The 22,686-nt window shown below is 41.6% G+C and overlaps 1 protein-coding gene across 3 annotated transcripts in view; it reads right to left on the minus strand.

The window, feature by feature from the left end:
- Positions 1–18,959: 18,959 nt before the first annotated feature.
- PRKAG2 (protein kinase AMP-activated non-catalytic subunit gamma 2) overlaps positions 18,960–22,686 on the minus strand; it is a 275,959-nt gene continuing 272,232 nt past the window's right edge. For all 3 annotated transcript variants that reach the window (XM_014787605.2, XM_004430594.3, XM_087433337.1), the window contains one exon: positions 18,960–20,110. In XM_014787605.2, coding sequence (XP_014643091.1) covers positions 20,079–20,110 — 32 coding nt within the window. In that variant the 3' untranslated portion in view covers positions 18,960–20,078. The remainder of the gene's footprint in view (positions 20,111–22,686) is intronic.

The following is a 22,686-nucleotide window of genomic DNA, read 5'->3' on the forward strand; positions in this document are numbered from 1 at the left end:
CCTAACCCTCCCGTGTTGCTGGGTATGGCAGTTAATGGCAGTTATTTGAAGCTTGAATTGTTCGCTATTGCGAGATTATTATTAACTTTCTGTGAGCATGTCCAAGTCCAATGACATCTGATTTCTAGTTCCAACATATTTTAATTCCTGGAGGTAATATACAAAATTTCTTGTTTTATACCATTGGGTTAGACTAAAAGAGAAGAGTCAAAGTCACTGCTATGCTTGTTTTTACTAAAAAGACATTTGTGAAATTCTTTTACCTATTTACATGGGAAAGGATGACCCTAAATGAAAGTAGCCATGAAGGTGTGTAGTTGTTGTGGTTTTACTTTTTAAATATCTGATGAAGGAAGAGTGGAAAAGAACTAGATTCATCTTAATCTTGGCATAAGCCAAATTAGACGGATCTCTTATTTCTCATATAGGGTGTTATACAAAACCAAACGATGCAAGGGCCGGCCTGGTAGTGGTTAAGTTCGGCACACTCCACTTTGGCGGCCTGGGATTGGCAGGTTCAGATCCCAGGCGTGAACCTACACACTGCTCATCAAGCCATGCTGTGGCGGCGTCCCATATACAAAATAGAGGAAGATTGGCACAGGTGTTAGCTCAGGGCCAGTCTTCCTCACCAAAAAAAACCCAAACATGCAGATTTGGGAAACATGCCAAGGTCATTTCATTGCGTGGTCTTGTGGATGGCAGAGCAGTTTCCTCAACCGGGCCTTGATAGGCCTGAACTCAGGAGTCTAATGAGGCCATCCTGGGGAAGGCAAGTCCCCAACTTACACTGGTTGGGATGAAAAAAGATCCTCTTCTCTCTGAAGCCAGGGATCAGTGTGGCCTGAACCCTGAGATATGGAGTTGCATGGAGGGCTCCCAGAAGAGGGAAATGGAGTAAGCCAGCTGGAGTCTATGGAGGTAGGCCATTCATGAGGGAGGAAGTTGGCTCAGCAAGGAGCTCTGAGGCCAGGTCTGGGCCTATGCAGTAGTTGTAAATTGTTCTTCACTGTTAGGGGTTGAATGTGTCCCCCAAAAAGATATGTTGATGTTCTAACTTTCTCAGAATGTGATCTTATTTGGAAATAAGACTGTTGCAGATGTAATTAGTTAAGATGAGGTCATACTGGAGTAGGGTGGGCCCCTCAATGACTGGTGTACTTGTAAGAAGAGAAGAAGAGACACAGACACACATACACAGAAGGAAGACAACCATGTGAAGATAGAGGCAGAGATTGGAGTGATGCTGCCACAAACCAGGGAATCCCTGGGGCTCCCACAAGCTGGAGGAGGCAAGGAAGGATCCTCCCCTAGAGACTTCAGAGGGAGCACGGCCCTGCTGACACCTTGATTTTGGATTTCTGACCTCCAGAACTGTGAGACAATAGATTTATGTTGTTTTAAGCCACCCAGTTTGTGGTACTTTGTTATAGCGATCCTAGAAAACTAATCCATCAACTATCCTCAAATCGTCAATAAAGTTGCGTTAAAAGTTCAAATCTAGTTTCTGCTGGGCTGTGGATGAAATTTGCCTTCTCCCCAATTCTCCAAGCCAGAGTGCACCTAGTAGGAGCTTTCACCAGCAGAGGCTGCATGCCCAGCAGAGAAAGTCTCCTGAGGGTCCTTGGTAGTCGCCTGTCAAGATGGCTGGAGCAGAACACCTGCTCCTAAGACCTTGTGCAACAGCACCTGGGGGATGCTCAGGGAGAACCAGAGGCTATTTCCTTTCAATAAAATAGGCGATGGCTTCTGCCAGTAAGGCTTGCATTTACATGTGCTCTTCAAATGTGCCTTAGATGTGGAATTTAGTCACAGTATTCATAAACCACTGAAAGTTATAATTACCCTTTGACAGATATATTCACTATTGGTTCCTCCTCCTATGTGAAGAGTTCTCAGTGTTGGATTCTACCCAGCATGTGGAGATCCAGGGAGTTTCTTCCATTGGTGTGCAGGAAAAAAAATAAACTTCTGTTTTGTTAACATTTTTATTTTAAAAATAAAATAATTGAGCTTTGCGAATATGTAATATATGGATTGACCATGGCACCCTCATAGCTTGTTTGACAGATGGTGGCACGTCGTGACCGGTACAAGAGGTATCCTGGTGGGACTTCCTCAACAGGGAGGGGTTGGCAGTGTTGCCCTCAATGTTTAGTGTTCAGAATAGTATAATGTGTTGCTTTTCATGTGTCTGATTCCGAGGAATTACAGAATATATTACCTAAGTTCTGCAAAACTAAATTAAATCTCACAAAATGGTTGTGGGTCTTAAAAGATTTCCGTCAGGGCCGGCCCCGTGGCTTGGCGGTTAAGTGCGCACGCTCTGCTGCTGGCGGCCCGGTTCGGATCCCGGGCGCGCGCTGACGCACTTCTTCTCGGGCCATGCTGAGGCCGCGTCCCACATACAGCAACTGGAAGGATGTGCAACTGTGATATACAACTATCTGCTGGGGCTTTGGGGGAAAAATAAATAAATAAATAAAATTATTAAAAAAAAAAAAAAAAGCTTTCCATCAAAGAAACCATGAATTAACTATTAGAATAAAAATGCAGTATACGCATACACTAAGAAAAATGGCAGGGCTACCGCCTCTTCCTTGTGTGAGCTCTTTGCCAACTACATTAAAGGTAAACGTGGTAATCTAATCATGTTTTGCAAGAAAATGACCAAAAATTTTTACAAAAAAGTAAAAATCCATTTAAAATATGGATTCACATCCACTCTCATTAATGATGACTAAGTGTAATTACACCTGGATATTTGCTAATGACAGAGGAAGTATCCCTCACAAATAGCAAGATGTTTAAAAACTAAGCATCCAAAACACTAAGGCAGACTTTCAAATTTTTTGGAACTCTTTTTTGGAAAATTTCAAGCACATATAAAAGTAGATTAGTACAGTGAACCCCGGGCCCATCACCTGCTCCAGTGTTTGCTGAGTCTCGGACAATCCTGTTGCATCTATGTGCTGCCTGCTTCCCCAGTCACCCATGGGTTATTGTGAAGCAAATCCTAGACATCATACCATTTCATTCATAAGTATTTCAGTATTTTCTCTGAAAGATGACTCTTTTAAAAAATATAACATGCCATTTTTACACTGAAAACAAACAAAACCCATTAAGGAGCCTTAATACCACCAAATATCCAGACTATTCAAATGTCTCTTCATGCTTCATAATTTTCTTTAACAATTTGTTTCTTTAAGTCAGAATCCAAATAAAGTCCATATAATGCAGTTGGTTACTATTATCTCTTAAGTCTTTTTTTAAAATAAACTTTATTTTTTAGAACAGTTTTAGATGTATAGAAAAATTGTAAAGATAGTATAGAGAGTTCCCATGTGCCCTGCATCCGATTTCCCCCATTATTAACATCTACATTACTGTGGTACACTTGTTAGAATGAATTAACCAATGCTGATACATTATTATTAACTAAAGTTCCTATATTATGCGGATTTCCTCAGTTTTCCCCTAATGTCCTTTTTCTGTTTCAGGATCCCACTTTACATTTAATTGTCATGTCTCCTTGGGCTCCTCTTGGATGTGACAGTTTCTCAGACGTTTCTTGTCTTTCATGACCTTGACAGTTTTGAGGAGTGCTGGTCAGGTGTTTTGCAGATTGTTCTTCAATAGGATTTGTCTGATGTTCTTCTCATGATTAGGCTGGGGTTACGGGTTTTGGGGAGGAAGACCACAGAGGTAGAGTGCCATTCTCATCACATCATATCAAAGGTGCCTAGTATCAACATGACTCATCACTGCTGATGTTGACCTCCATCACCTGGCTGAGGTTGTGTTTGTTAGGTTTCTCCACTGGAAAGTTACTCTTTTTCTCTCTCTTTCTACACCGTCCTCTTTGGAAGGAAGTCACCGTGTACAGCCTTCACAAACTGGGAGTTAGGCTGTATCCTAGTTTCCTTCAGCCTTTCCTTTAGAATTTCCTTTAGCATTTCTTGTAGTCTCCTGGCAACAAATTCATCATTTATTTATCTGAAAGTTGCCTTTATTTCATTTCTTTAACTTTGCATTTTGAAATAATGATAGATTAACAGGTAGTTTCAAAAGTAGTACAGAAAGGTCCTGTGTACCATTCTCCAGATGATAACATTTTACATAAATATACTATAATATCAAAACCAAGATATTGAAATTGGTGCAATCCACAGAACTCATTCACATTTCACAAGTTTTACATGCACTCATTTGTGTGTGTGTGTAGTTCTATTCAATTTTACTACATGTGTAGATTTATGTAACCAGAAGCACAATCAAAATACGTAGCTGTCCCATCACCAGAAAGATCTTCCTCATGCTATCCTTTTATTTCTCTTTATTTTTTTTGCTGGATGTAGAATTTTAGGTAGACGGTGTTGGGTGTGTGTGTGTTTTAATGCATTAAAGATGTTCCATTTTCTTTTGGCCTCTATTTTTTTCTGTTGAGAAATCAGCTATCATCTTATTTCCTTTATGTAATATGTTTTTCCACAACTGTCTGCTTTTAAGATTTTCTCTTTGTTTTTGATGTTCAGAGTTTGACTATGATGTGTTCACGTATAGTTTTCTTTGCTTTTATGCACTTTAAGGTTTACTGAGCTTCTTAGATTTGTGAGTTACTGTTTTTGATCCAATTTGGAAAACTTCCCAACCAATATTTCTTCAAGTATTTTTTCTGCCCCATGCTCACTCTCCTCTCATTCTGGAACTCCAATTTCACACATAGTAGACAGTTTGATAGCTTTCTACCAGTCACTGAGCCTCTGCTGATTCTTTTCTCTATTTTTAAAAAAATTTGGATAACATATTTTTCAGTTCTAGAATTTCCATTTGGTTCTCTTTTTTAGTTTCTATCTCTATCTTGAAATTCTCCCATCTCTATCCAACATACTCATATTTTCTGTAGGTTTTTAAATGTACTTATTGTAGTTATTTTTAAATCTTTGCTAATTGTAACATCTGGATCATTCATAGGTCTGCTTTTATTGAATGACTTTTCTCTTGATTATCGGTCATATTTTTTGTTTCTTTTCACATCTAGTAATTTTTATTTTATACTGGACATTATGGATTATATGTTGTAAAAATTCTGGATTCTGCATCTTTCCAAAACTGTTGAGCTTTGTTTTGAGTTAATATTTGTATGTGCTGAAAGGTATGGATCAAAGTTTTTATTTTTTTTCACACACGACTATCCACCATTTGTTGAAAAGACTCTCCTTTCTCCACTGAATTGCCTTTGCATCTTTGTCAAAATTCAGTTGCTCATATATGTATGGGTCTGTTTCTGAACACTCTTCTGTTCCATTGATGTATTTGTCTGTTTTTATATCAACACTATACTGTCTTGATTACTGTAGCTTTATAATAAATCTTGAAATCAAGTTGTTTCATTCCTCCCACCTTGTTCTTTGTTTCCAAAGTTGTTGTGGCTAATCTAAGTCCTTTGCATTTTCATATGAATTTTAGAATCCACTTGTCACTATCTACAAAAAAGCCTGCTGGGACTTTGACTGGCATCGTTCTGATTCTATAAATCAATTTTGGGAGGAATTATATTTTAGCAGTATTGAGTCTTCTGACCCATGAGCAAGGTATATCGCTCCATTTATTTAAGTCTTCATTAATTCCTCAGCAATATTTAGTAATTTTCAGGATACAGGCTATGCATATCTTTTATCAGATTTACTCTATTTCATATTTTGATGCTATTATAAATGGGATTAGAATTTTTTCAATTTTTGATTGTTTGTTGCTAGTATATATAGAAATACAATTGGATTTTGATTATTGATCTCCTATCCTAAAACTTTGATAAACTCACTTATTAGTTTTAGTAGATTTTCTGTAAAGTCCATTGGTTCTTCTACACAGATAATCATGTAGTTTTTACTTGTTACTTTTCATTTTTGATGCTTTTTATATAATTTTCTTGCCTTATTGCACTATGATGCTGAAAAGAAGTGGAGAGAGCAGACAACCTTGTCTTGTCCTTGATCTTAGGGGGTAAGCAGTCTAAATTTCACCATTAAGTGTGGTGTTTATTTGCCTGAGGACAAGATACAGTTGTTTCAGACTCTCAGATTTTAGCAAGAGATATTTGTATCTTAAATCATCATTAAAAAAGAAACTGACCAGTATGCCAGTTTTATTCCAGAAATGGCCTGTCACCAAGGCAAGGACTTCAGTTTTGAATGAGGACCCGTGGGTTTGAAATCCTGCTCTGCCTCCTAAAATCTGCACAGCCTTGGACAAGCTACCCCACCTTCCTGTGTCTCAGAAGCCCACGGAGCAGGCCAGGTGAGCTGACACAGGGGGTGCTCAGCCTGTGCCTCCCAGGCACACCACGAGGGCTGAGGGCCGGGTGAGCTAACACGGTGGGGAGGCTCAGCCTGTGTCCCTTCCCCTTGCCTTTCTTCTTTTCTCTTCGGGGATTGGATTAAATGCTTGATTCTGTCTACACTTTATAGGACACTGAATATGAAGTTTCCTCTTAATCTTGTTTTCAAATTATTCTATGATATTTACTCTTCCCTGCATTCTTTCATAACAGTAGTTCCCTTCTTGTTACTTGTTCTTTAATGTGGTTTTTGTTGAAGATTTTATTTCCAAGGAAAGGGCAAGTTTCCTTTGATTTTGATGGAGGAAAGATTAGCTACATAAATCTCTTGAAATTAAAGCAAGTCAACCAAAACACAAACATGAAAGGAGTATCAAATGCTTCCCTGAACTAAAAGGGTTCCCAGCCCAGAACCTCTAAAGTGGGGAGGGCTCCTACTGCTTGACCTTGAAGGAGGTAGCCCAGAAGAAAAGAAAACCAGCTGCAGTGGTTAAGAGGTGAGAGAGGAGCAGCCAGCTGGAGAGGAACCAATGAGAAGCCCTAGAGGCAGCTCTTGGCAGGAGGAACAAAGTGGTCTGAACTCAGCGTGCTGTACAGAGGTCTCCCGGGACTGGGCAGAGCCAGGCTTGGTTCATAAGTCTCCTTTGTCAGTCGGATGCCTACATGACCAAGATCAGGGTCAAACAGAAAACTTATAAAACAGCTTGGATGTTAAAAAAAATGGTGATATGCCCAGATAAACTATAAGAAAGAAGCCAGCTTGATTTATCGTGTATAAGAATATTTGGCTATTAATTTATTTCCATGAAGATTATAATTTTTAAGATTAATGCAAGCATAAAATCAGCCAACCATCAATAGTTCAAGAAAAATTGCCATTCAGTATGCCATATACAAAATAGTAAAAATATTCAAGTAGGAGAATTTTGTGGCCTGGTTGGACAATCGATTACCTTATAGAACCTAATTTAGCAATACATAAATTCTAAACAGAACTATCTCATCCTGATTTGGAATATAGCTTTATCTCAGTGTTTGCTGAGATGTAGAAGCTCATTAGTAACCTGCCAGCTAATATTAGATAAAGGTCATTACATTAGTACTGTCTGTATGGATGTTTTTATTTCCAGCTCTGCTGAGCCGATCAGGCAAGGTGCTTGCTGGTTAATTATACAGCTGTTTTCTGGGGAGCTCTTGGAAGGCTTTTCCTGCCCATAGGACCCTTCTGGGGATTTCTTCCTGCATAGGGTTGCATGTTCTGTGCCATATGACTGCAAGTCCGGCCCACTGCTAGCTGGATCAGGATGGGCACCTGACCGAAGGGCAGCCAATTTATAAGTTGACCTGTGGCCTGCTTAAAGCTCTGCTTGGAAGGGTGATCTATATTGTGTTGTGATTGGTTCAATCAATCCTATCCTCTCGGAGTTTGACCGTAAGACGAGTAAAGTTGGCAGTTGGAAGCGGGGTAGAAGCTGAAAGACACAGGGAGACAGAACCATGAGCAGCAGAAGACACAAAGCAGAGAGGGACACAGCAGGATAGAAGCAGTGGGTGCAGGTGCTGCTGCTGCTCTTGGGGTGACAGCAGAACCTGAGTGGGAGAGCAGCGCTGCACCATGTTCCCTCGGGTCCAGCTGTGCAGAGTGGAGATCTCTATCTGCCTCACTTTTCAGTATGACCTGTCACTAAGGTAACCAACCTATAGCTTTTTCTCAGGACCCGGGACACCAAGCAAGGCCTTTGCTTACGTAACTGACTGGTTCTCACTAGCGGCTCTCGGTGTCATTGAGTGAGTGTGGTACAGTGTTGGCCTTGGCCATGGTCAGTATTTAGCCAGAATATATATAAAGGGAGAGGTGGATGGGCCAGCCAGTAATACAGCCGGGAAAAATATTAGGGGGTAGGATAATTAAATTCTGTGAAATTGGAGGATATGTCTTAGAATTTATGATAATTCATTACCTTTCAAATTTTGGATTGTGTAAGTAGATTTCCATTAAACAAGAATTGTTGATTATGACAATTGTTGACATTTTGTAATTTTAGTTTTGCAGTTTTTTTCACTCATGAGCTCCCGTCCCTCTTTAAGTAATTTTGCTGCAAATAGGGTAAAGAGTTAGCAGAAGCAGTCAAGATTACTCACCATTACTGGGTAGATCCATACAACCAAAGCCTTACCTCAGATCAGGGCTTTTCTTAAGGCTCTCTGTCTTAGTCTGTTCGGGCTACTAAAGCGCTGTAGACTGGGTGGCTTATAAACAACAGAAACTTATTTCTCACAGTCCTGGAGGCTGGAAGTCTGACTTCAGGGTGCCAGCATGGTTGGGTGAGGGCCCTCTTCTGGGTCGCAGATTTCTTATTGTATACTCACATAGTGGAAGAAATAATAATAATAATAAATCTCTTGAAATTCCATTGTTGAGAGGTAGCCACTATTAGTATTTTGGTATAATGTATTTCTAGACTTTTTTCTAATCATATATCTATATATTTATAGTCTACAAACATGAAGTCATACTGTCCATACCAATTTACACCATCTTTCTCGGCAGATATGCATCCATCTACAGCATCATTTTAACTGTCTACGTAGTATTCCATTCTATGACTGTATCATGATCTGTGATAATAGCAATTTGTGGAGCTTTTACTTGGTTCCAGCTGCTTTATATGTATTATCTCAACTAATCCTCACACCAACTCTATGAGGATAGGTATGATTCGGTATCTCCATTTAACAAACAGAAAACTGAGGTTTAGGGCTGTCAGCCTGCTCCAGATTGCATGTCTGTCAAATGGAGACTGGAATGCTGGGGGTCTGACTCCAGCACCCAAGCTTTTAACAACTGTGCTTTTGTGCTTCCCATTGTTGGGCACTCTGGTGGCTTCCAGAAAGCCACATGCCAATCATTATTTTGGTATAAATATAATTTTTTATTTAACTAGATGAACATTTAAATTTCACAGAACAAGTTTTTGTTGTTGTTGTTGTGAGGAGGACTAGCCCTGAGCTAACATCCATTGCCAATCCTCCTCCTTTTGCTGAGGAAGATTGGCCATGGGCCAACATCCATGCGCATCTTCCTCTACTTTATATGGGAGGCCGCCACAGCCTGGCTTGACAGGCGGTGCGTTGGTCCATGCCCAGGATCTGAACCTGTGAACCCCGGGCTACTGAAGCAGAGTGCGCGAACTTAACCACTATGCCACCGGGCCGGCCCCATATAGAACAAGTTTTTAAAGTAAAAGCAATAAAATGTTATGCCTTTCCCACTGATACTTAACCTCAAATTACAATTTACACTAATTCTATTCTTGAGGAGATTGCCGTGTTAATGCCCTCCACTCCCCTCCTGTGGTCACACCTTCCCAGATTGAGGACCTTACGTGGTCCTGAGGCTGCTCTGCTTCACAGAGGCCTCTGGCTGAATTCCTCCGCTGCCGGCAGCGTCTCTTCCTCCCCAGGCTTAGCAGAGAGAGGAAGAGCTGCTTAGGAGACAAGAAGGACGCAATGCCTCTCCTCTCCTCTCCTGCCCGCTCTAGGACCTCTGCCCCACCCCCTACATTTTTTCCCCATGCTGAAAAGTCAGAAATTAAAGAACATCCTTACGTACGTTGTATAAGACCCGCTCTGCCCATCTTTTCCCCACTAGGAACGCAATCATTTCCCACTTGTGGAAGGAGCACAGCACTTGCCTCACGAAGGCTATTGCTAGCAGCTGCTAGCTGGATGTAACTGGAACCCAGTACAATACTTCTGGAAGCAGAGTGAGTTCATAAACTGGTACAGGGCTGACTTCCAACATTAATAGATTGTGATGCTAAATGAGACTGGCAGATATTTTCCAATTTGATTCAGATTATCTCTGAGACATGGCCAATTTAATCCAGATTTCCTAGGATGATGGTCTAATGGCATTCTCATTTAGGCTTGTAAATGTGTTATGACAGCTGGTAGAAACTCAGGAACTGTACTTAGAAGGGGGACAAATTGATTCTAGTCTCCTACGGGATCAGTATACACTTAAAAACTTTGAGTCTTTAAACAAAAGCACAGGGAACCCTAGGAGGATGCAAAAGCTTTCCAAGAGACACAAGAACAGATAATTTAAGGAGAATCAACTTTCAGATTTTCAACTTAAATGTATACTGTTTCCTAGATGGATCTGCCTGAGAATATACCTGAATTCACTGTAGCTCTTTCTCCACTGTACAAAAGAAAGGTAGACCCTCCACTAGTCCTGAGTATTACCAGGTTGCATTGTTCCAGGTGTATAAACATTGAGGCACCAAATAAAGGGGAAAAACTCCTTTAAGTGATTAATGGAAACATCATAAACCCTTAGTGCTTCCTACGTTCTTCCTTCTTATACACGTTTATGTTAAGGTCGAAGCCTGGTGTTGGAAGTGAGGTATTTTACCCTGAGTTGAGATATTCAGAAATAGGATAGAGAGGGGTGGTGAGAAGACCATTTTCATTTATTTCCCTCTTCCATCCCTCGGCTGTTGTCAATATATATCATTTTTGAGGGAGAGTTTCATAAGAGCAAAACAAAGAGAGCATTGATAAGAAACAATATGTATAAAAACCAGCTTTGAAAAAAAAATTTATCAGAACATAATTCTTTTCATCTGCTCTCAATACTCATCTCTTGGCTATATCATTAACTAGAAAGAAAAGAACTTTAAATAGCCAAAGCAGTATGATAGTTAAGCTGATTCTGTTAAATATAGCTGAAAAAATTTCTTAAACTACCAAAATTTTTAACATATATTAGATGAAACCCAAGGATAAAACTTTTATATTTTTTTCCACGGTTGGTATGCATTGTTCAAAAATGATAGTTAAAACCCATTTTATCAAATCATCATGAAATATTTCTCAATTTTAATCATTTTTATTTCATCTTTTAAAATGTTTAAAATTTCCTACCTCCAAAGAGCGAAAAAGAGAAGTATATGCCAGCTGCTGGACCAATTAGTGTTAGCTTTATGTAGTCATACTTTTCTCTTTCACTGAAGACATGGGAAAATTTTGATCATGATATCCAACAAAATAAAGTTATTTCTTTTTAATATATGATTCTTATTTAATAAATTATTTTCAAATAAATGAAAGTTGGAAATAGATGGTCTAAAATGAGACTCAAGTTTCTGGAGTGCTAATTTTTTGTGTTTATGCCAGGCTGGAGCATCAGTGGAATATTTCTGAAGGTTTTTGATACTGTATTTCTTGTTCTTGAGCGTTCGTTTTCTTTTTGTCTTTTACGCTGAATTGCATCATGTCAGGAAGCACACAACATCTGGTTGTCCTGTAATAGGCAGTACAAGCCCGGTCTAGGAGGTGTTCTTGCCAAAAAATTAAAGCTGAGTCTGATCAAGCCCCAGCTGTAACCACAGGGATCGAGGAACACGCTAAATGACCCTCGAGGAAACGTCGGCAATCCAGAATGTGGGAAGATCTGTAGGATACTCGTCCCGATTTCTCCAACAATAAGGACATGGGAAAAGGAGGGGGAGGTAGAGAACTCTGATAGGTTAAAAGAGACCTGAGAGGGAAATCAACCAAATCCAACGTGTGGATCTTGTTTCGATTCTGATTTGAACACACCAAATGTGTGTTACATTGGGGGTGTTTGAAAACGGAGGTATTACATGATATTAAGGGATTTTTGTTAATTTTGTTCAGTGGGGATAATGGCATGATAGTTAAATTTTCTAGAGTCCCTATCTGTTTGAGATAGTGATGAAATATGCAAAAATTCCAAAGAGTAGAAGGGGAAAAATGGAATAAGAAATGGAGTGGAATGAGGAAAAAAAGGAGGGAAAAAGAAACATAAAAGAAAGCCATGAAAATAGAAAACACAAACACAAAATACAAATATATTAGTAGTTATAACAAATGGACCTAAATGTTCTAGTCTAAAGACAAAAATTGAGAGACTGGATTTAAAAAGAAAAAATCCATATGATGATTACAAGAGACATATCTAAAACATAATTATTATACAGAAAAATTGAAAGTAAAAATTGGAAAAGGATATACCAAATACTGACCAAAAGAAAATCTGTGATGCTGTATTGATATAAAACAAAATAGGTTTTAAAGCAAAACCATTATGGATAGAGAGTCTCTAAATAATTATAAAAGGTTTAATTCACTAGGAATATATCACAATTCTAAACCTTTTTGCAGCCAATAACATTCATTCATACAAAATATATTAAGCAAAACTTGACAGAACTACAAGAAGAAATAGAAATCATACAGGACATTTTAATACCTTTCTTTCAGTAACTATAGTGAAATAGTTTTTGAACAGTGAAATAGTTTTGAAAGTCAGTAAGGACAGGAAAGATTTGAAGAGCAGAATAAACAAACTTGTTTAATGACCACCTATAGGACATTGCTGTCAAAAAATGAAAAGAAATATATTCTTTTCAAGCACATATAAGCCATTTATGAAAACTGACCATGTAGTGGGTCATAAAGCAGGTCTCAACAAATTTCCAAGAATTTCTCATATTGACCACATTCTCTGACCACAATGCAATTAAGTTAGAAATCAATAACAAAAACATAGAGAACCTCGTGCATTTGGGACATAGGAAATATACATATTTCATGGGTCAAAAAAATCATAAAGCAAATTAGAAAATATTTCAACTGGATGATAAAAATACTACAAATAAACACTGCAAAGCTATGGGATGCCATAAAAGGGACATTTTTAACCTTAAATGCTTACATTAGAACAACAGTAAAAGGCTGAACGTTAATGAGCTTAGTGACCTATTTAAGAGGTTAGGCTAAGAACAGAATAAATTCAAGGAAAGCAGAAAGAAGGATAACTAAAGAGCTGAAATTAAAGAGATAGAAAAGAAAAAATTTAATATTATCAACAAAGTAAAATGTTGGTTTTGGAAAGGACTCATAAAATTGACAAGCGTCTGGCTGGACAGCAGTTCTAGAAAAGTCACTGGTCCAGACTGAAGCAGGAGGATGGCAAGGCCCAGGAGGGATGTCTCTGAGAAGAAGGAAACAGATGGGTTACCTCATGTTTTTGAACTCAGTGTGAGGAGAGGAGCATTTCTCGTGGAGAGTTTGAAGATGAATTAACGCTAGATGATGGAAAACTAAGCAAATGAAGTGACAGCTGGGGTCTGCCAAGGCAGTGCGTGGGGTCTTCCAGGGATGGGACTTTTTCAGGAGGAGAGGGGTACGGGGATTGTGGTGTCCAGGCATGGACGTTGGCATCCAGGCTGGACGAGGAGGGCAGGAAGCGGGAGGCGCAGACCGTGAAGAGGCTGTGGGCTAGCCCTGTTTTGTGGGCTCACAGGGACCCGAGCAAGGGGCTGGGGGAAGTGATGGATGAGGACGAGGAGGAGGGGGGTCCCCCTGCCCCGGTCAGTGTGTTCTTTCATCCAGTGACCCCCACTTGAAAATGCGGGAGGACCGACTGCTGATGGAGCTCCTGGGCGGGAGCCCTCTGTCGCTTCACTGTCCTGCGAGCTGTGCTCCTGGGCTTGCTTACACTATCACTTTAGTTTCACAAACAGAGGTGGGGAGCATTCTTTCTCCCAGGCAATTTGCAAATAATAGAAGAAAGGACACACTGTTCTTTAAAAACTGTTTACACTTTTTTTTAAAAACCTATTTTAAAAAACATTTGGGTCAACTAATTTATAGCATAAAAAATAGAACTTTCAGGTGCACAGGTATAACGAACAAATCTAAATTATTCATTACCAAGTGTTGTGTTAAGACGTCTGAAATCTATAATATGGTTACCCTGTCAATTGCTAATAATAGTAGCCTGCTCTATTTCTAATAGATGCATTTCAAGGTACCAGAAAATAAATCTCTGTCGCCATTTGAAAAATCTCGTGTGTTTTTTGATTCTTAGCTATGTCTTTCCTATCACTTATTTTAATTTTAATATGTCCAGGTTAAGATAAAGTTACTTTAAAAGGAAGGCAAACTGTTTACTTTTGTAAAAATTTTTTTGTAAAGTTTTAAAAACAATTTTTTATTTATGGAACATTTCAAACATGTACTCAGTACCTAGCTTTGTCATGCTAATCAATCTGCCCAGGGGCTGTTTCTCAAACAGGGTTTTTTGGAAGTTTCTGGAAATTGTGCCAGCTAACAAAAAGAGACAAGGAGCAAAGAAAGAAGGTACCTGGGAATTCTCAGAATACCATGGGGTGGCTGCTTCTGGATTTTAAGAGGGTCAGGAGTGAGCTCATCGAGTCCCCTGCTCCTTCCATGCAAGTGTCAGGGGCTGTCTGTACCCTCGTGTCTTTCCGGTCTTTTCTACTCCCAGCTCCTCCTGACCCCAGTCTCATTTTTCTCTCTGAGCAGTGTTGGTGTCCTTTCTCCATTCTCCTCACAAGGGAAGGGAGCTCCCTTCACACGGGGTCTGTTGTGTTGTGCTGTGCTCTCGATGGTCACGTGAGGGCAGCTCTCTGACCTCGGGTGCTGTCTCTGATAGGGCAGTGCCCTTTGTGTTATTAGCAGGGGAGCAACACTCTGGCCCGCAGAAGCCTTCCTTCTGCATCTCCTTCCGGGAGCCCTGTGTCTGCCCTCAAATGTTAAGGCTTAAGACAGAGAAGAGGGCTGCCTCTGAATTTGTGGATGATGCTCCATATTCTGTGGCATCTCTCTAACTTTATCAAATAAACCGGCAATTTAGAGAGGAAAGCTTCGTGTGACCGGAGCATTTCACCAGCCCCACGAACCTAGTAGGTGTACTGGCCTTTGCCAACCACTCGTCAAACGTTGGACGAACATTCATGAAGCACCTACCAGGTGTAGGAGACTTGCCAGGGCGAGAGTATGGAGATGAATAAGATCTTGTTACCTTCCTTGAGGGACTGGGGTGACCACCGCATCCACCATGACAACGCCTGATGCTGACATCTGTACAGCCCTTTAGCGTTACGGAGCGCCCTTCCATATAACAGTATGTGTACGTATATATATTTATCCCTCTCAACAACTTTACAGCGGGGAAACCCAGGCTAAGAACGGGGAGGGGTTTTACAACCGTTTCCCGCTAGCACAAGGCGGCGCTGAGAAGCAAATGTGACTCGAGACGCCGCGTAGTTCCACGCGCCGCTCTTGCCAGCCAGGCAGGCAGAGTGGCACACGCACTTGCGGTAAGGATGGCTCAGCGTGTCACAGTCACGTGCGGCCAGAGGAAGGGGGCGTCTGCTTGCGGGGTGGGAAGTGAGATTTGATGTGGCCGTGAGAGAGGAGTTGCGTTTCTGTAGGTGGGGGACAGGTGGGGACCAGCTCGGGTTGGTGGGCAGGTGTGGAGGGGCGGTGCTTTAAGGAAGTGGGGAGGGGCTCAGGGGCTGAGGAGAGGGCCTGGGAGTCCTATCCGGGTGGCGGTGAAGGGCCTCATCCCCCACCGGGCAGGTCGGGCTTGACCCTGTAGGCAGTGGGGCCGCTGATGGCTTCCGAGCAGTGAAAGGATCTGATTAGATGTCTGGTTTAAACACGCAATTTAATGACTCCGACGAATGTAGCTGGAAGGGTCACCTTTTTGGGCTTACCCATCTGAATGCGTTCGAAAGCTTTGTCAGAAACGCTGCCATTTTATGTTGTCTTTTCAAGGGGCGGGGAGGAGAGAAGGAGGATTAAAAGGCTCACAGAAGATTCAGAGGTTTCCCGCGTCTCTGCTTCGTGTGTGAAGACGGTGAGTCCCACGTGGGCGAGGCGCCCGCGGGGGTTTGGGTGGAGGTGTCCAGTGGGCAGGGAAGCCCCGACCTTGGAGCTCAGGGCTGGGGCTGTCCATAGAGGTTAGGGCTGAGCCGAGCGCGACCTCTCCCCTCCCCCTGGCCGGGCAGGGGAAGGCCCTGGAGCCAGCAGACAGCTGATCCCACAGCCAGGGCCGGCCTTGTAGGCCAGGAAGCATGCTCCAAGGGTTGCAGAAGCAAGGAGGCCCTCAGGTGTACAGTGAGGAAAGGTAGGAGAGATGCTGTCCCCCCTCAGATCTTGCTGGCCAGGAAGTCGCCCGGCCTCAAGGGCAGTGGTGTGAGGTTCCCACTTGGTCTTTGTAGCTGAGGCCATGTCCATAAGCCGCACAGGGCAGGGTTTGGGGCCTTTTCTTATTCCTCACAGGCCTTGGGGGCACAATTGAGAAGAGGTATGAAGAAAGGGAAGGGGCCTGTTCTTAAGACCACAGGAGCTCAGCTGAGAGTGAGCAGTTTGGCACCTGGAGGAGGCTAGGAAGCATTTCTTCCTCCAATGCCCACCGGGATCAGGGCGAGCTGGAATGAGTGAGGGGCCCGGGGCCTGTGGCGGATGTGTTTACCTGCATTCTCTCAGATTCGTTGTGGTGTTGACCACTCTTTTGTCTACCGAAGGCGGGGGAGCAGTGGGAGAGGGCAAGTTGTTATGAGTTCCTGACATTGGTGAGTAGAAACAGCCACGAGGCCAATCCTCTGTCTCCAACATACTAGACATGGGTGCCCCTTGGGGCTCTGGTCTCAAATGAAATCCAGGGATTTCGATGCAGGTTTTCCAGGGAGACACACACACGTGAAGTCAGAGCAGGTTTCCAGCGAGTTCAGCACTTAAAGTGCAGAGATGTCTAGAGAGAACTGGGTACCTGATTTTCTTCCCGACCTCCCTGCAGGAAGGAGCCTCACTATGCTTTGAGAGCTGAATGATAATTTTACTATGTCCTTGCTTAGGTCGACACCTAAAGGTAAATTTTAACGCAGTGTGTTTAGTCCAAGAAATAAGATGGGGCTGTCCACAATGAGGGAATTTCAGGGGTTTCATGTGAAGGTGTTTTGAGTATGCTCTCTATGTAGACTTACAACTATGCTGGCTTTGCAGGTAATTTTATGTGAAAAACAATTTTGGAGCCTGTTCTAGATTTCTTTACGAAAATAAAATAACTGAGTAAAATTTACTTTCCAAGTATTTCCCTATGGGTAGGAATTTTCTCCTGAGAGTGCTATTATGCAAAGCAAAATCCTCTTTTTGGTGAAAATGCTTTGGAAGGAAATTGTGACAAGGGTCACAGGGACCTATGGAATTCACCTGTGGGTTATTTCCGTCATCCCCTTGCCCAGAAAGGCTGTCTACTCAATTTTTCTTCCAAAGACAGGTGGATTCAGTTAGGAAGTAACAAATATAATCAAAATGCCCAGAAGATTCTAATTGTTGAGGGCAGGGTTTCTAACCTCAACACCACTGACATCCTGGGCTGGATACTCTTGGTTGTGGGGGCACTGTCCTGTGCAGTGTAGGTTTTGCAGCATCCGTGGCCTCTACCTACCAGATGCCGGTAGCACATACCCCGTCTTCCCACCCCCAGTGGTGACAACCAAAAATGTCCCCTAAGGTCCAAATCTCCCCGGGTTGAGAACCACTGGTTTAAGAGGGCTATCTGCTCATGCAAATGTTTTTCTAAGAAAATGTTATAAGAAACATCAGTTTAATAAATTTATGTTTTTCTTAGAGATTAGAATACAAAACAGAATGGACGCCCTCCATTTCTGGAACAGACATGGTGTTTCTAACGTGCTCTTGCTTTCATAGTCATCATTTATTTGTTCACAACAATCCTTTTAGGTGCTGCCAGCTCCTCCTTGGTGTGAGGGCCGGAGTCCCTGCTGGTGACACAATGGCATTGCAGTGAGCCCACTGCCCACGGGGTCCTGGCGAGCCTCACAGTGATGAGGACGCTGCAGACACCCGAGGCTCGTCCATCAAGGGTTTCAAGGTGGGTTTCTCTCTCTCAGGAGATAGACGGCTTTTCCCCTAGAATCCTTCCTGCACCTGGCCTTCTTTAAGTGCCACTTCTCTGATTCCTAGGACACTGGGAAGCACATTCACTATCACCCAGCCTTTATCGTTTGATGGGAACAAATGCTAACTTTTAGATGGAAACTAAAGGATAACACACTGTCGTTGGTCGTAGTCTGATGACTAGACGAGGCTGCTCCACTCAAGCCAACGTGCAAAACACACGTCCACACAACTCAAAACCCTTAACAAGGGTTAGAGAGGGTCAGAGGCCTGCTGGACGTGCATGTGCCTCATGGGAAGAGAAACTGCTAACATTTCTTTATAAGTAAGTGGCCCCAAACTGTCTTCTGAAGCAGAAGATACACAGCATGTCACCTATACATCGTGTAGTCCGTGCGCACTTGTGTGCACTTCACAGACAAGGGGCAGATTGAGAATAGATGTTCCGAGCTTCAAAACTGCATTGTTTTAAGCAGCTTTGTGACTTTCTTCCTTTCTCCCAAGCATTACCATTAGCCTAAGTCACAACCACTACTGTTTCTATGGGGAAAACATAATCATATGCTCTTCCTCATATCTGGCCTCCTAGGAAATGAAAACATTGACACCTAAGCACAAGAAAATCTGCGTGGCAACTTTTAATTAAATATGTTCTATTTAATAATGGAGAGATATAAAGTTTATGAGTAAAATCATTAAGGTTTTTTTTCTGATGATGAGAAGAAAGGATATGAGAATTCATTTTCTCCTTTATTCAGGGAGAAATATCTAAGTGGGAAACTGCATGTAGAATTTTAATTCCTATGTGCTGAAATACATGGTATTTTAAAGAACTTCTTTAACAAAATGGTATATAGTAGGATTTATTTTAATTTTTCAATCTGCAAAAAAAAAAAACCCAAAAAACAAAAAACCAAACTATACTCATATATATACAGTGTCAACATTTTCAGAGCACTTACATCAGGAAACATTGTGTTTCTCTTCAACCATGACAATACTGCATATGCCACAATGAAATTTACAGAAACAATCGCATCAGCAGTCACACAAACATCGTGATTTTACATTTCAATACACAAGAAAAAAATAGACATCTTCCCGGCACTTCGTTTCCTCATAACCGCGGCCTGTTTCCAGTCCAGCAGAGCAGGTTTCCACACAGGCTTTTAGAAACTTCATCTTTTAAAGCCGAACAGTGGCTCTTTTAGAAGTCATATCCTTTCCAGATCCAAACTTAAATAATGAGAAATTTGCCATTTTAAAATAACAACCAATGGTTTATTAATAGGTATGGTGAAGTTTACCCACCAAAAGATGTGTAAAAAATTGCATCAAAGTAAAAATAAATAAAGCTGTTGTAAAGCAGTCTTGCTTACACTACAGTTCAGAACAGAACACAAACATAAAACTGTCATTAAAATTTTATAAAGTAATTATTTATATTCCAATTACAACTGTTTGACACATCTAATGAAAACAAGCTGATTTGGTAAAGGTTCAAAGACTGTCACACGCCAGCACAGTGTCACTTCACACAGGGACACGCTCCGCTGCAAGGGGCAGTAGTGATGACATATCGCTGTGTTCTGACATAAGGCACTAGATCTGAATATGCCATACACTCGCCTTATGTCATATTACCTGTTACATACCAGTGAGTTCTTTGAAATGAAAACTAATAAAATTTCAGGACACAGTGCACTTGAATGACATACAGCATTTGAAATATTTCAGACAAAGGCCTGAAAATAGTCTTTTAATGCAAGCCTGAATCTTCAAACACATAAAATCTTTCTTTTTTATGCTTAGTTTCAACATTACTGGAAAAAATACCCATCACTAAACCCTGATATACATTCTCAGCCATTTCAGTCTCTTCTATCACGGTCAGTGTTCATGAGGCAAAGCATGACCCAGAATCTTTGTTCAAGTTTTCCTACAAGGGCTTCTCCATTCACAGCGGTCATTCGGTTTCCGTCTCCTTCTGTTTGGCACCTGTCAGCAGAGGGAAAATGAAAATTTCAAAGCAACAAAAATACGTTGCAGCTGTGCATGTCCTACATCACAGTAGCAGTGGTTCTGCACCTCAGTGGTTCCTGCCTGTACCCTGCAGTGCCTTATGAGGACGTTCCAGAGGCTGCAGGAGGTGGAGAAGTGGGAATGACCAGGTGGGCTCCAGCTCCCCACTCTCAACCAGCATTACTGCAGCACACTTTTAATCCATATTACACATTGTAATTCTAAATATGTAAGATTTCATTTGGAAAAGAAAAGGGTTCTGCTAAAATTTTTTAAAAATAAATATGTATTTATGCTTTAGTGAAGATGCAAAGTATTTCCGTTGTACATACTTAAAAAATGTAAAAAAAAAAAGCATTATAACATGTTTAAGGGTAATTGCACATGACACCTACTCCTATCTGGCCAGGATATTTCAAAATGGGTTGCTGGAGCTACCATTGTTCTCATCACAGCAGCTTCTCTCCTATTTTCTCATCAGACCCCAGAAGACACTACACTTTTGAAAGAGATTATCAATCTATAAAAATAAAGGGCTAAAAAACTGTAGCTATTGCCATCAGATTGCTTCCTCATTGGCTGCATGTGTAGATACTGAGGTTTGTCTGGACAGTCTAAGTTTGACAATGAACTATGGCTAAAAACTTTCTCGGAAACAAAGTGTTAAATATTGAATCAGTATCCATAATGAGGAGTTGTGTCCATTATCTGGTAAAAAGAATAACCACTGGTACCTCTTATTCACATAAGAGTGGATGCTTTCTAAAAGTGTCTCTTATTGAGTATTCCATAAACATTCACCCACCAGTGCTTGTCCTGGGTGTGGTGCCTTATTGTGCACAAAGAGCTTTCACTCACATTTTTGGTTTCAACTCAAAGTATCTTGGAGGGCCACAGGGCCTGTATCAGCCTGCTCATTCTACAGCTGAAGGAACGGATGCTAAATGAGGTGAGCAGCTTGCTCACACTCAGCTCTTAGGGGATGACAGGGAACGAGCTAACCAGGCTGGACCCCTAGTTTGATGCTTATGCCATGCCGTCTCCTATACACATGCGCTTTTTTTTTTTTTTCCTGGTGAGGAAGATCAGCCCTGAGCTAACATCTGATGCTGATCCTCCTCTTTTTGCTGAGGAAGACTGGGCCTGGGCTAACATCCGTGCCCATCTTCCTCTACTTTATATGGGACGCCACCACAGCATGTCCTGATAACCATTGTGTCAGTGCGTGCCCAGGATTCGAACCTGGGCCGCCAGCAGCGGAGCCCACGCACTTAACTGCTATGCCATGGGTTAAGTGCACATCTGAACTGCTGCTGATGGATGGAGGCTGTCCCCGCGTTCCAACAGAGTTCTGCTCCAAATGTTCGTTCACTTATAATCCACTTATTAGGAACACAGAGCATTTTCCTAAATAGTGTTATACACATTCTATTATAAACAGTTCTAACTCAACTATCCCTATCTTTCTAATGTTACTTCTATGGTAATATACATTTCAAATCCCAGCTGCGGAACAGGCTTCCTCCCTGCAGAGGAGCATTAATGACTTAGAAGTTTTGAAATACCAAATCTAGATGGAAATTTAAACTCATCCAGCCCAACATTCTCATTCTTATGGTTTGGGACACCAAGGCACAGAGAGGATAAGAACTTGTTTACTCTGCGTTTGTGATGCACAAAGCATCTTGGCTGCAGGGACAGACAAGAGCTGAGAAGCGGCCTGACTCTGCTGGGCAAACGGTGTGCCTTGGCCCAGGGCCAGCTGCCTGGAAAAGGGGTATCTCTTTCTGAAGTTGCTGAGTTATATGCCTGTGGGGATGAGTCTGCCCAGAGACAGGCCCTTCCTAACATGCATGAAGGAGATGTCCAGTTGTATATAAAATGTAAACCCACTCTTGGGACTGCTCCTGATCCTTTGCTTGATGTAGTCTGTGAGGTTTGTCCACTGTCAAAGGTAGCTATGTGTGTTCATTGTCAATGCTGTGTAGCATTCCACTGGACGAATATAATGCAGTCTGTCCATTCTTCTGCTCAAAGATACTTGGATTATTTCCAGTTTTTGGTTAATTCAAATAATGCTATGAACAATCTCACATCCATTTATTCATTTTATCAATATTTCATGATTATAAAGATTATCATGTGTTTCAGGTTCTCTAATAAATTTGAAAATGACTGCACCAGGCCCTATCTCTACCGTTTCTGATTCAGTTGATATGGGGAGGGGCTCCACGATGTGCATTCCAACAATTCCCAGGGGCTGCTGCTGCTCTGCGGCCCGCTGTGAGTCACTCCTCTGCTGGAATCACGCCCCTGATGTCCTCACCTAGTACATGCAATGTTTCCTGCTGGTGGCGGAGATTCTTCTAGGGTGGGTATCTTTAAGTTATAGGCCAATTGCCAAAACTAGTCTTAGCTAGTTTAGTTTGATTGATTTTTGAACTAGAGAAAAATCAATACTGTAGTACACACACACTTTAATGTTTAACTTCTAAGAGTTCAAAGTGCATGTCACTTAGTCTCCCATCTTGGGCTCCGTCGGTGAGGCCCGA

This window comes from Ceratotherium simum, chromosome 1 (genome assembly GCF_057802395.1).
Source record: "Ceratotherium simum simum isolate JZ-2026a chromosome 1, ASM5780239v1, whole genome shotgun sequence".
NCBI lineage: Eukaryota > Metazoa > Chordata > Mammalia > Perissodactyla > Rhinocerotidae > Ceratotherium > Ceratotherium simum.